This window comes from Amphiprion ocellaris, chromosome 3, assembly GCF_022539595.1.
Source record: "Amphiprion ocellaris isolate individual 3 ecotype Okinawa chromosome 3, ASM2253959v1, whole genome shotgun sequence".
Classification (NCBI taxonomy): domain Eukaryota; kingdom Metazoa; phylum Chordata; class Actinopteri; family Pomacentridae; genus Amphiprion; species Amphiprion ocellaris.
In genome coordinates this window covers 22,597,884-22,612,489 of record NC_072768.1, presented here as the reverse complement: position 1 = coordinate 22,612,489, position 14,606 = coordinate 22,597,884, and the positions used below count along the sequence as shown (strand labels likewise).

The 14,606-nt window shown below is 38.0% G+C and overlaps 1 protein-coding gene across 1 annotated transcript in view; it reads left to right on the top strand.

Annotated features, from left to right (window-relative positions):
- LOC111571170 (copine-8-like) overlaps positions 1-14,606 on the top strand; it is a 77,552-nt gene that overhangs the window by 44,019 nt on the left and 18,927 nt on the right. The window contains exons 7-12 of the mRNA XM_023274251.3: positions 5,243-5,306; positions 7,285-7,388; positions 8,018-8,122; positions 10,510-10,551; positions 11,428-11,503; positions 13,637-13,693. Of these exons, the coding sequence (XP_023130019.1) occupies positions 5,243-5,306; positions 7,285-7,388; positions 8,018-8,122; positions 10,510-10,551; positions 11,428-11,503; positions 13,637-13,693 (448 nt within the window). The remainder of the gene's footprint in view (positions 1-5,242; positions 5,307-7,284; positions 7,389-8,017; positions 8,123-10,509; positions 10,552-11,427; positions 11,504-13,636; positions 13,694-14,606) is intronic.

Genomic DNA, 14,606 nt, shown 5'->3' with positions numbered 1-14,606 from the left:
CTACAAAATGCTGTGGTTAAAGTGAAGTCGCTGTGGTAAACCCCAAAATGTTCAAGAATCCAGAAAAGACACCACCAATGCTACTGTTGCTTTTATTTTATCCAGCTTTGTGCTTCTGCACATAACATTTATCCACACTAAGGAGCGTTTCGCACAACGCTGCTGTGACGACTGCAGGAGGACGCCATAGTAACGTGACATGAACTTCAGTTTTCTTCACACAACATTCAGACTTTCAGTAAATATTCTGTGTATCAAATCACTATCAGAATAGTTATTAAAGTAACTTTACTGTCTTCTAGCAACACTTTTCTAGCAGAGACTCTCGTCCCATAACAAACCCACTAGTCTATGTTACTACTGTCTTTACAGAGGATGTGCAGTTAGATATTAATTCATATAGCTACCAGGTGTTAGTTTACCTTTATAAACAGATAGGCAGTTATGGAGAAGATTCTCTGATCATTTACTTGAGTAAAACTACTAAGGCCACATTGTAAAAGTTCTGCACTGATGTAACTTAAAGTAAAAGTAAGTAGAGTTAAGTATAATCAGGAAAAATGCAGTTCATTATAATAAATAAAAGTACTCAATGCAGAAAAATATCTCTTGTGACTTCTGGCTGTAATTCTGTGTATTATATCATTAGATTATTATTACTCGTGCATTTCTCTATAAGCAGGATTTTACTGTTATAGTAAGCCTAATCACCTGTAACTCAAAGAACCAGAATGGTGAATCATAAGGGAACTGAAATTGACATTTGTTAATATGTAAATGATGCCCAACTTTACCAATGTCACGCTTGAATGTTGGCATTTGGCATAAATCTGAATTGTTGAGTACAAACAGGATTCTTAGAGATAATGGCCTGTCTATGATGCAACACTACAACAGATGTGTCACAGCAGTTGTGCTTAACAACTGACAGCAGTAGCAGTAACCAGACCCACTGTACGGACCAAGAAAGTCTTCATACCACAGCAGTCAGGATGTGTCAATCTGCTTCGTGAATATAATAAAATGACTATAAACAAAGTTGAAGAAATATTAGAAATAGTTGCAATAATTCTACTTTTACTCCACCAAGGAATACGACGGAGTTATGTGACGATCCGCGTCTGTCTGTCCGTCTGTCTGTCTGTCTGTCTGTCTGTCTGTCTGTCTGTCTGTCTGTCTCTGCGCAACTTTACTCAAAAACAGACTTTCGGATTTGGATGAAATTTTCAGGGAAGGTCAGAAATGACACAGGGACCAAGTGATTAGATTTTGCCAGTGATGTGGTTTCTAGTCTGGATCCATGGATTTGTCAAAGATTACTGTGTCATTGCGAGATAGTGTCACGGTGTCACTGTAACTATGACAACAAGTGAACACTATGTCAGCTGCCTGTTGACAATCACATGATTACGATCCTACTACAAATCGACCGCTGCAGACTTATTGGGACTTATCTGTCGGAAATCATACGCCGACTGAGCAGCCTTGCCGGAGTACTGTGCTCTCTGAGTGCTTTACTTGTTTTAACATATGGTCTTATTAGTTTATAACATACAAACGAGACTGCGTTACCCATACAATATATAAAATACTGATATGATACATGATCTTTTGAAAAGATATTGCAGGACAAAAACCCATTAGAGTGATACTTGTGGAATAATTTTCTGTCAATAACCTCTCACTCAGTTGTCCATCATTTTTTGAACTTTGTTCTTCCAGTCTTTATCCCTATGACTCGGTCCATCTCTTTCTTGTTCTCTCTGTCACACCATTTTTTTCATCTGCCAGATTGCTGAGCAATCTCTCTATTCAAACTGTGAATTAATTTCACTGAATGCTTCCCCGTTTATCAAAGGATGATGGTGAGTCTCAGGTGATACATGGAGTTTCAAAGCCTTGCTTCAATTTTCCATCAATTTCTCGATTTTATATGTATTTTTTTTAAAGCTCTCTCTGTCGCTACTGGACAGTACTTAGCCAAATGAAATTATCATTGCCCTTCCTCGTTCTGAATCAGGCCCGCGGTCTGTGGCATTCATTTGGTCTATTTTTAGTGGTCAGTCTCCCTTGGCTTTATTGGCTGAGTATTACGCTTCGGCTGCTCAGGATGCAAACAAACATAGCAGCTCAAATGTCATTGGATGTGGTTACATTACTTTGATGTTCTTCTCTGAAGGTTATCATTCAGCATTAATTAATATTCATGTAGGAAATCAGGCAATGAATGTGAGAGATGCTAAGATGAAGAGAAATGAGATGCCAGGTCTGCAGGGGTTTCACCTGACAGGATTTTGCATTTTGTATTTTCTCATTTCCAGCATTTAAATGATACCTAAATGGCAGAATAATCTTACCTTCCTAAAGTCCTTGATTATTAATGTCATGAATATTTAAATTTTGCTGAAACCATCATATGCAGTGAATAAAAATGTCATATGAAGATGAAAAAACAAGAGTCAGGATAACAGATTAAAGGTTGCATCAGCACAAAAAAATACCAATGTAATATCTACAATAAAATCAATCCAATGATTATATGTATACACAGTGTAAACAATAGACTGTATTCTGTCTGACTGACATGTCACCCTTCTTACTCCTGTTTCACTCCACAAAGTCTCTCGTAATATGGAGCTGGTGTAGCTCAGCTCTGGGCTTATTCAAACATTTTCTATGCTTCTTTTTTTTTACTTGTTATAAATATGAGGAAGTTATTGTACTTTTAATTAATATGTTTCCATTTCTACATTTTCTGACCCTCCATGTCATGTTTATTTATTAGATTGTTGTATTGAAATTATCATATGCAATATTATTTATTACATTCATATTCATACCATCCATCTGTCTAATGCTAACTTCATGTGTCTAATACAATTTATGTGCAATTATGTTCATCTACTCTCATCACTCTCTTCATCTGCACTCTTTAACTGCAGTTCTATGTATGTGTCATACAATAATAGGTGCAAATATCCATCATGTCATATCTGTATATGCAAAGGGTGTACACAGTGCATATAATCTTTATTATCTTTATGTTTTATCTTTATCTTTCTTGTAATTTTGTATATTTTCTCTTAATTTTGCTTCATTTTTATTTATTCCTCATCACTTTTTCCTCTTCTGCTTATGTCTTTTGAGCTCCTATAATATGAGAACTTTCTTGGTAGGGAGCAACAAAATTTATCTTTATTTTTGTGTCTTAAAATTTTGAAAAATCTGTTAAAAACCCAACTCATGATAAATTACATGCTGTACCCGTGACCTTTGCTGTTTGTATGGTTTTGCTATTATGTTATATACTGTCTCTGATCAAAAGGCTGTGATTTTCTGCCAAAGATTTGCTAAATCATTTTTATGGAGCATGTCAACATGTCATCGCTCCTATCAAATGTGGTACATGCAAAACGTAACACTCTCCCCTGGCTTGATGACCATGAAAGGCATTTAAAGATGCAATGTACACCAAAAGAGACAAGGTCAGGGTATCTAAAAAGCTTAATGTTGCCATGTAAACATTCAGTTAAGGAACCAAGGTGTTCTAATTTTTCCAGTTTCGTTTCTTGTAGCTGCCATAACACTGGGGTTTTATTTCAGGCAGTCAGTTCAGTGGCAAGACCTCCTCATAGCCAACAAATGAAAGCACCCACTCTGATCAGAGAGAAATTTCTTTAGCATTTTTTAAATATATCAGATGCTATTAGGCTTGCGAGTGTTAGTCGAGGTAATCTCCCACTAAATGCCTCCACCTGTCAACTGGACCTCATCTCCACTAGATTTCTGAAGGAGGTTCAAGGAGGTTTTTCAGACTGTTGGCCCACAAAGCCCCTCTATTTTCAGCTCCTCATTTTCTACTGGCTCTGACTCATCTAGTTAAAAAAGCAGTAGTTTAACCTCTTCTTAAAAAAGCCTGACTCCCCTTTTCCTTAAAAAAATAAAATAAAAAATCTAAATTAAAGTTTTAATCAGTCTTAACTGATAAGTGTGTTGCCTCCCTGATAATCTCATATGTACCGAGCACAGCACAGAAACAGCTTTATTAAGGTTATAAATGATTTACTGCAAGCTCTGGGAATGGCTCACTTTTAATTGTACCTGATTTCAGTTCAGCATTTAATGCAGTTGATCACAATATCCTTAGATGAACACTGCGGTGGTGTAGAAGGCACTGCTCTTGCCTGGTGTTGCCTCTACCTATCAGACAGGTCTTTATCTGCCCTCCTCTCACATGGTGTTCCTCAGGGGTCCAGTAATATTTTCTATTTACATGTTTACTTTGTGTCAGATAATTCATAGTATGATATTTATTTCAACTGCTATGACAGCAAGATGCAAATTTATTTCAAGTGATGGTGAGATTGAGACATATTTTCTCATGTTGTGGTTTAAGCATCAAGCATTCTGCCTGTAAGCTACTTGTGATGTTTGATTCTGAGCATGAGTGCAATCACGCCTTCTCCAACTTAGGACCATAGCACAAGTTCAAGTGGACCTTTAAGAAGTCATCAAAGCTTTCATCTCCTCACATTTAGATTATTGTAATTCCTTGTACTTGTAGCTCAGTCCAAAGGTTATCTCTCTTCAGACAGATTGTGAGAGAAAACACCATATTGCTCCCATCCTTGCTACACTACACTGGCTACCTATTAGATGTAGAATTAGTTTTAAACTTATTCTGATTACTTATAAATGCTGACAGAGCTTTACTCCTGCTTATCATTGATTTACTACAGTACTGTAAGCCCAGCTGCTTCCTGCACTCCTCAGGTAGAAACCTCCACACTGTTCCCACTATCCACCTTGTTCTAAGATGAAATGGATGTTAGGTTGGCAAACTCAGTACCTTCTTTTAGCTCACGCCTCAAAACTTACACCAGCAGGAAAGCCTTTTTATATTAAATCTGTTGTTTGCTGAGATCTGTTTTATAATATCAGTTCTTTTCTTATTCACTCTGTTTTATCAGTTTTTTCTTATTCACTTTGTTTTATCAGGTCTTTCTTCGTTTTTACTTATCTTTTAGTTGTTTTTATCTTGACTGTGTCTACTATTTACCTTGGTTTTTTGGTTTCAATGTTTTAAAAAGCGCTTTGCAAAAAAGTTTATTATTATTATTATTATTATTATTATTATTGTTGTTGTTTTCAATGTAAAAAATACATTAAGTAAGAGACAGTTAAATATGGATCAGTGGTCAATTCTTCTTCTGTTTTTTGTTCTCTCCTTTTTTATCTCCAGTGGGATCCCAGGGAAGAAATGTGGCACCTTCATAGTGAGAGCAGAAGAGCTGAGCAACTGCAGGGTAAAAGTCTGTTTCATTCACTTGTTGATTCATTTGATTTGGTATTTTCAAACTTTCAGATACAGCAGTAGTTTGAGATTCTTACTTCTTTTTGTCCCTCCTGCTGCACTGCACAATTTAAATTGAAAACTCAGAATTAATAGAAATTAATCAAGTTGCTATGCTGAATATTGTCATAAAAATCCTTACAATTCTGTAATCACTAATAATTTCATATACATTGACCACACCCAAGTGCACTCCAAGTCTAAGGCCAACACACAGATAGGCAAGTATTAGCTTTGGTAACTTACATTCAGCAAATTAATCTAAGTCAATGGAAATGTTTACAGCTGTATATGTAGATATAAACTGATGAGTCCAAACACTCCCTTCTCATATTTTGATGGTGGTCCTTCACCTGCCACCATAACAGCTTAAGGGCAGCAAGATGTTAGCAGCAGATCCTTTAAACTCTGTAGGTTGTGAGTTGCACATCCACCAGAAATTCTCCCAACACCCTGTCAACTGTTTATAGGTTTTCCCTCCTCTGACCACTTACCTCTGCTGACGGGGGTCACAACACAAGCCAAGACATTTTCTGTTTCCCCAACCCAGCAGATCCAGCTCCAGAAGATCTACATTAAGTCTATGAAAGAACCAAAATGCACGATTGTTCTTTTGCGACAAAGATGCATGTCTTTCAAAGATTTTAGCATAACAGTTGTAGGAGTCACTGGACACTCAAGACTGCCATGATTTACATGGTCTTTACAAAAGTATGTAATCTCTTATTCCCACCTGTGTATTTTCTTTCACCACATTCCATTTTACTGCTATATATGTGAGACGGTGGTGTTGCTATGATACCAGAAATTTGACTTCAATTACAGCACTAAGTGTATTATCTCAAAGTGTATTCTCTATAAATATCACAGTACTGCTAAAAGCCAGAGGAAGTATCAAACACTGTCACAAAATACATGTCATGCTTTATGTTACTTAATTTACTTATATATCTACTGCTGTAGTAACTTTTTCACAGACAAGGATTGGGATTGTTTTATTTCTGTTGGTCATAGAGGCGAAGCACTCTTATTCATGATGCTGGTTGTCAACCAGTATAAGAGGACTGGTTTTCAGTTTATGACACAACACAATGTTTGACACTGTTGTCATGTCTTCATTTGACCTTTGTGCTGAGCCAGACCATGACTACTCTACCCCCGTTTCTTTAAAACAGGCAAAAATCCCCTTCAAGCACTTGCACAGTGTCAGAAAAAGAGCTATTTCTGACAAAGTGTCTTACCATTCTAGGTCATTTTTGTTGTTTGCTGGTGTTTTTGGCACCTTTGGACAAAAAGCTTTGGTTTTACAGTTCACAACGTCAAACTGAATTCCACATTTTGATGTCACCCGTTTAAAATTGAAGAGCATAGGTCCTGGGCTGTCATTTAGTAACATAACATGCCAAGAGTAAAGAAAGAAAACCTTTGTAAAAGAGGCAAGCACAGTAGTTTCTTATCTAGCAATTGACAATATGCCATAATTGTTTTTTTGTCAGTCATTCAGCTCCTTTTTTCCTTCTCCACACTGTGCAGCTAAATGAAACAAACTCCCAGCCTTATTTGTGTACCATGGAAACCCTGGAAATGACTTTATTAAGGCCGAGATGATTGTAAAGTTCATTATGCCAACAAACTTACAATCATTTATGAAAAAACTGAATTTGCACATCATTAATCATAGAATCCAGATGAAATCTTGCTAATAATATGCAAATGTCAAGGCTAATCTTGATGTAATCTTCTAGCATTGGTTTTGGGACAGGTCAAGATGATTTTTTATATCAGTTAACAGGACTCAGTTGGGGAAAGCAAAATGTTTCCAGAATTAATAAACACAATTATCTATGAGGTAAAATGGCAGACATATGTGTCATTTCAGCAGACTTGAGGCTGTGCAACATTTACATTCTTGTTCCTTCTCTCCTCTTTAGGAGTCAGTGATGCTCCAGTTTTGTGGCAATAAGCTGGATAAGAAGGACTTCTTTGGGAAATCTGATCCGTTTCTCGTCTTTTACCGCAGTAACGAGGATGGATCGTAAGTTAACAAGCCCCTGTGCTGTCTGTGAAAATCAATTTGTTAACTTACTATATGCAGCTATCTGCATTGTGCGCACACACATCATGTAAAGATGAAAAGCATAGACTCTAAGCTTGATTTTTCATGCTCCAAAACCCCTATATAGTGGATATAAGATCTAAACTGCCTATGCGATGTTATATAATGCTGGGTGTTGCATATGTGACTTAAGCCATCCATCCGTCAACAAGAAAATGCAGTAGAAGGAGGGATGAGCAGAGATAATAGGACAGAGATGACAAGACGGAAATAAAGGGTGAAGGGATGGATAAGATGGAGTTAAGTGAAAACTGTGTGGAGGTCGCAGTCTCTTTGCCCTGCAGATGCTTTTATTCAAGTCGACTTCAGTGTCTCGCACTTAACACATTCTCTTTTAGTGCAGCTGTGTATTTACTGATGCAGCCTAAATGTTCCGCTGCAGGGTATAACAGCAGCACGCCGTGGTTACAAAGAGCCAGTCTAGATCAAGCTTCATGAAATACTTTTTATATTATGTTCCCTTTAATAACAAAGAAAAGAGGTGTATAGGGCCATGTTTTTCAATTTTAGAGGCATTTTTCATCATTTCAGCTTTGTATGTCTCACAGGTTTACCATCTGCCACAAAACAGAAGTGGTGAAGAATACTCTGGATCCAGTGTGGCAGGCTTTTAAAATTCCTGTCAGAGCGCTGTGTAATGGAGACTATGACAGGTAAAGTAGCAACCACACCAACAAACACTTAAGAAATATTTACCATGAAACAGAAACAATAATAATATACAGAACAAAAATTAAAATATAAGTGAAAATTATATTTACACAGCAGAGCTCAAAAAGTCAGAGTGAAACAGAAGTTAGACTATGATATTTTGTACATGGTAAATGGGCCACATTTAATGCCTTTTTTTAAACTTGGGTTCCAGAGTACTTTGCAGTGTGTTTCTTTCACCACGGCCATCGCACACACACATTCACACACCAGTTGTGGAAGAGTTGGCATACAAGGTGTGGCCTTCCATTGACAAAAGAGCATTGATATAATAAAAATTACACTTAAAAACATACATCAGTATCAATGTCATCGAAAGAAGCCAGCTGAAACAGTTTGGGCATTTAATTAGCATGTCTCCTGGACGCGTTCTAGGCGGTTTTCTGTGCACATCCATCTGGGAGGAGTCCTTAGAGCAGACCCAGAACTCACAGGGGGAAAGCCTTTGGATCCCCCGGGAGGAGATAGAAAATGTTGCTGGGGAGAGGAATGCCCTACTTCAATTGCTGCCACCATGACCAGACTCTGTAAATGGAAGAAAATGGAAGAAAATGGATGGATGGATGGATGGATGGATGGATGGATGGATGGATGGATGGATGGATGGATGGATAGATGGATAGATAGATAGATAGATAGATAGATAGATAGATAGATAGATAGATAGATAGATAGATAGATAGATAGATAGATAGATAGATAGAAAACATGAAGCCCTTCTTCTGTCAAAGCCTCCAACCAGCTTCTTGGTTTTAGCTACTGTGATCACCAGGGGGCTCCTGCCACACTACCTCCTGGTATTCTGCTTCCCCTGCCCCTGCCAAGACTCCAAGTTGACTCTAAAATCTTTGATGTAAAATGTTAAGAGTAAAGGATCCAATACTGACCTCTGAGGAGCTCCTGTGTTGGTCATAACTTTCCCTGCTACACAGTCCTTAAGTCTCACAACTCTGGTCTTCCTGATGCTATCATACTGGAGCCCACCTGCATCTCCCCTAGCTTCGTCCCCAGCAGTGCAGGTCGAATTGTATTGAATGCACTGGAGAAATCAAAGACTCACAGTGCTATTTACCGTGTCCAACTGGGTGTAAACCGTCTACAGCATGTAAATAATTGCACTGTCCACACCATCATGTAGCCAATAGGCAAACTGGTCAAGCAAGGATCTCACCAGGGGTCAGAGATGTTCCAAGACCAGTGTCTCCATGTTCATCATAATATGCGAGGTCTGTACTCGTTTTAACCAGATGGACATGCTGTTTTTGTTATTGGAACCAAGCTAGAGGATTTCCAAAGGTCAGGGTCTCACTGCAGGTGCAGGCTGCTGTTGAACGGGTGCCAGGGAACACCACAGAGCTGTCTCACACATTTCAAGGCGAATTTGGTTGCTCCTGACCTGATCAACTAAGACCACCAGGTTGTGTTTAAGAGTGGAGTCTGAGCTGGAGGTCACAATCACTAGCCCTACTTAGTCCCATCTGTTGTTCCCATCTTCTGGCCTCAAACCCAGGGATAGTTCTCAAGCCATTGCAGACATACTTTATCCTGTTCCCCTGAATTTTCCTCCATCTTCAACCTTTCTGAGTCTCTACTTTCCTTCAGCTTTTCTGCTCCACTTAAACCGTCCACACACAAGTTAATGACAGCGAAACAATCAGTGACACCATCAATGTCCTCTCCATGTGTTTCACAGAATACTCAGAATCACCCCACAGAGTCTACAAAGACTCTGGTGATCATGTCCTGGCCATCCTGTTGGTCACAAGTTGCCTTTGTACCATGGTGATGAGAGCAGAACTGTATTATCCACTGTATAGTTCAATGTTGGGTTTTCTGTGGTGAAACAGTTTATGAACAGGTGGAAGACAGGGAAGTTACTGTGTCAGAGTTTGTTGTTGTGTACAGAGCTTTTTTGAGCTTTACACAACCAATTCTGCACTCAGCCGTCCTGAGAGATCAGATTACCCAAAAGTCTGGAGCTTACAGGTCATAAACGGTCATCTTTCCCATCGGTATCTTTGTGAAAAGCAGGATAAAACTTGGTCTGTCATTCTATAATAGATCTAAAAAACTAGTGGTGGAGGTCTGCATTCTCTAAGTGCTTTGTAATTCTTATTTGTGTGGGTTACAACAGAATTTAATAATGCTAACTACCTTCAGATAACAGCCTTGTAAGTGCCTTCTTGTTATGTAGACTGGTCCTTGTAGGACCCCAGCCTTCCACAGACCAGTTGTCAGCTCTTAAGGCAGAAAAACAATAAATCTGTGTTGCTGATTGGTTTTTTAATGGAATTTCTCCCCCCTTCTCGCCTCTTTTTTCCCCCTGCAGGAGCATTAAGGTGGAGGTATACGATTGGGACAGAGATGGAGGGTGAGAGAGCAATGCTTTTGTGTATGCTAAAGCAATAATGACTTTACTGCACCATATTTCTGATGGTCCATGCATCTGTACACTGTTATTATTGAACTGAACCTGTTAAATCTAAATAGCATTTTAAGAATTAAAAGTGCCACATATACCCAGTAACACTGTTACTGTATGCTGCTAAAAAAATACAAACTGCCTTGACAACATCTGAGCATATGTGCAAAGTAGGGAAAGGCTTTTGGGATTATTCTCACATATCTTGCTCTAAAATAGTTGTCCTTATGCACTCTCCTTTTTGTCATAGTTTGAGTAGATACTGTGGGAAAATATCACTGTAGAGCATTACATGTGACAACTCCCTGTTATTTTAAGTATGTACTGGCTATTAGTATTGCTTGAATGGTCCTTTGATAGTTAGCGCCATAGCATCAGTCGGGGAATAAAGATACTGTTTGCCTTTTGAAGCAAATGAATTCCCAGTACTCAGGGGCACGGTTTGCCCCTTCATTGTTCATTTCACAGACAGTTTTTGACATTTCAAGGGCATTTTGCCCTGAGCTCCCATTAATATCTGACCTTGATTCCAACTGCACTGATTATCTCCATGAAATTATAAAATTGGTTGCTACGCCCACACCTCCAGTAACCAAGGAGCTTGTTAGTGATACTCCTGTACTTTGAAGAAGACTTTACAGATAATGTGAATACACTAATACACAAATAAATGAATATAATTTGTTATTCTCAAGCAGGCTTTTGTGCCATTATGAATGCTTCTTTGCTTTTTTCTAACACTGCTTCCCAGAGGTCTTTCTCACTGTGATATATGTAGGGTTTTTTCAGTCAGGATGAAATGTGACTCTTTGTTGGTTTTTACAGCCACGACTTTATCGGCGAGTTCAGCACCAGCTACAGGGAAATGTCCAGAAGCCAGTCACAGTTTCACATCTATGAGGTGATATTCTACACACGCACACGCACACACTTGCACTATCATACTTGAGAGGCTTTATTATTCTCTCGTCCCCAGACCTAACCCAAACCTGACCCCAGCTCCAATTTTAACTCAAAAATGAAATCCTAACCCTCAAACACCCCTTGGAGAAACTGCAGGCCAGACAACTGGTCTTGTCGCTTGTCCCAAAATGACCTCCTACATACGTGAAGTAGTCCATGCAGTGGATCTGCACAATGTGGATGCATTTTCTGACAAGAAGCATGAAGTAAAAATAAGGCATCCAGAAAGTGAAAATTTGCATTTGCAAGTCGTCAGTCAGAAAATAACTAGAAATTTAACGCGCAAAAGTGAGACTCTAGGCAACAGTGTCTGCCAAAACTTACACTTTTATACAACTAATCTGCATTTTAGACTGTAACCTAATATGAAAGAGTTTCAGTTTGAAGGAGCCACTATGTCCATGTAATAAGTCAGGATGGTGGCATAAGCCCAAAGCAGGACTTTCACCCAGTAGGCTGGAGTTTGTATGCTATTATTCTTAATGTTCTGATGACTTTTGGCTTGGTATGGTTTAGGCGCCAGAACTATATGGTTAGGTTTAGAAAAATATCAGGCTTTGGCTGACACTTCCACATTGATAACTACATGTTAGTGTCAGCACCAAAATTACTTGGTTAATTTTTGGAAAATAGCACGTTTTGGTTAAAATTCAACCCTTTCAAAACATGTTTGAAGCTTTTCTTCCATTCTCTGGGTCACCAGAGTAATAGATCCCACCGCATCTCACCAATCTACATGATTGGTTGGAGTGACAGTAAAGCAAAGATATGTTGATTTGAAAGGAATTTGTGATGCGTCACAAACAAATGTAATCCGTCATAAAATAGGTTTTCCTCAAAAACAACTGAGTATGCGATTCAGCTGGGTAGGAACGTATTTTTAGGGTGACGGAGCTGCTCTCTCTGCACAGTTCTTGAAAGCTGTGCTCAGAGGAGGGCTGAGAGATGAGTTGTCTGCAATGCTAATGTTACTTGCCAAAAGCTTAATAAGGAGAGATGTACTTGAAGTGAAAACTAATATTTATTTAGGTTAACAGAAGAGGAAGACTTAGGAGCAAGTATACACTTCATTAGCTCAAGGTCAGTTGCAAACTAGTGGAAGGTGATAGAGAAGGTTACAAGAAGTTGCAGAAATTCACTATAAAAGAATTAAGATGTCACCATGTAAAAAAGAGAAAACAACTCATTAAAGAAGCCTTTGCCAAAGCCTCCTTCAAATAACATATTTAATATAAAACACTTGACTGAATGCTACTATATTGTGGAGCAAATGTTTTTATTAATTTGTTTTGATTCGCTTGATTTAAATTTTGTTCAGAGTCTGACCACACCCAACATTTCCCAGAGCTTTCCTCATGGTGAGCTGATTTTATCCCACTGGATTTCTCTCCATTGGGAATACATTACCACCTCATACAGTTCAGCTCAGCAGTTCTTTATTGACTTGGAGATCTTATGCAAAATGTAAAAAATGTCACTTTTTGAAACTGTTCTGCGCATGCTGACCTGGAGGAATGTGCCAGCAACTATTTACCGATTCTTATGATTCTTTACCAGGATGCTGTGTTCTAGTTGAGATACTCTATGACATGCAGTGTATGATAGTATTATGCTACTACTGATTCCTCAAAAGACTGACTTCTGTGCCATCTTCTTGTGCTCAGAGAGGTTCACTGACCAGTCCGTCAGCTGTGTTTAAGTAAACCATAAATCAGTGAAGGTTAAGAGTCAGTAAAGCTGCTTATGAATCGCAACCTGAATCACTTGATCAGTAAGAGATGGTTCTTTGCTCTCCAGTCGTGTGATGTAACCTGTGATCATCAACTCATCAGATCAGTGTTGTGTCCACTTTTTTGAACTTGTTCTGGATTGAGCAATGCTAATTCTCTAATTACACTGAGTGTAATGAGGTGATAGAGTATTTATTATTTTAAGAACGCATTTAGTTTAATGCTGTTGAATAGTCTGGGTTGATTAAATTACATGAATTAGAAGGCATGAGTCAAGAAGTCTTGCTGCCATTGTGTCGCTGAGACAATAAAATGAATTCAAGCTCATGGTTTCTCCGCAGGTGCTAAATCCAAAGAAGAAAGGGAAGAAGAAGAAAAAGTACTTGAACTCAGGAACGGTTAGTTTTTACTGTTTTATTTTATGATTGTATTATTGTCATAATTTTCCAGTGTGACTTGAAGACTGAACTTTAACACTTGCTGCTTAATTCCAGATTGCTATTCAAGGTTTATGAAGCTTTTAATATTTATTCTGAACCTGACACTCTGTACTTGATACTAAAATAACACAAGTGATAATTTATTCTAACTTTTGCACTTCAAATGTTCCCGGTTGTCTCAGACACATTCTGTTTGCATTCTCTCTCAACTCACTTGTGATGATTCAATTTGGTTTAAATAAAATCAGCCGCCAGCTAAATTATTTCACTCCTACTTCGGTGTTTCTTTGCCTTTGATGGTGAGAATATGTGTGCTAAAATTATGCTTGTTCCTTCTGTCATCAAAATCCTACTATATCCTGTAGTCTAATTTTCTTCTGCTCCCCAGAAAGAAAAAATCATACAGAAAACTGATTTATGTAATATCTGTTGAGGAAAAATAATTTACTTCACTGATTAATATACCAGTTGAAGCTGTTTGGTAAATAAAATATAAGAAAATGTTTAAACAAAATAAATTCAGTCATTAAGGACACTCTTCACTATGCTGCCCTTGAACATGCTAGTATGGGATTTACTTTAAGATGCTCATGTCTATATGTTATGAAACCTGGCAATCCTTTTATGCAATTTCAAAAAGCTTTCCTTCTTTTCTGTCTCTTTAAGTTCTTTATTTACTGTCCCAAAACATGAGCCTGCATCCAACTAAAGCACTATCTGATCCTCTTAGAATAAGATTTTTTTTTGTCAAAATAAAAATGAAAATATTTGTTAAAAATAATGTACCAAAGTGTAATAAGACATTTCCAAAAGTCTTGTTTTTCCAGACTATCAATCTGAAATTCAGATTTTTTTGAATGATGGAAAAACC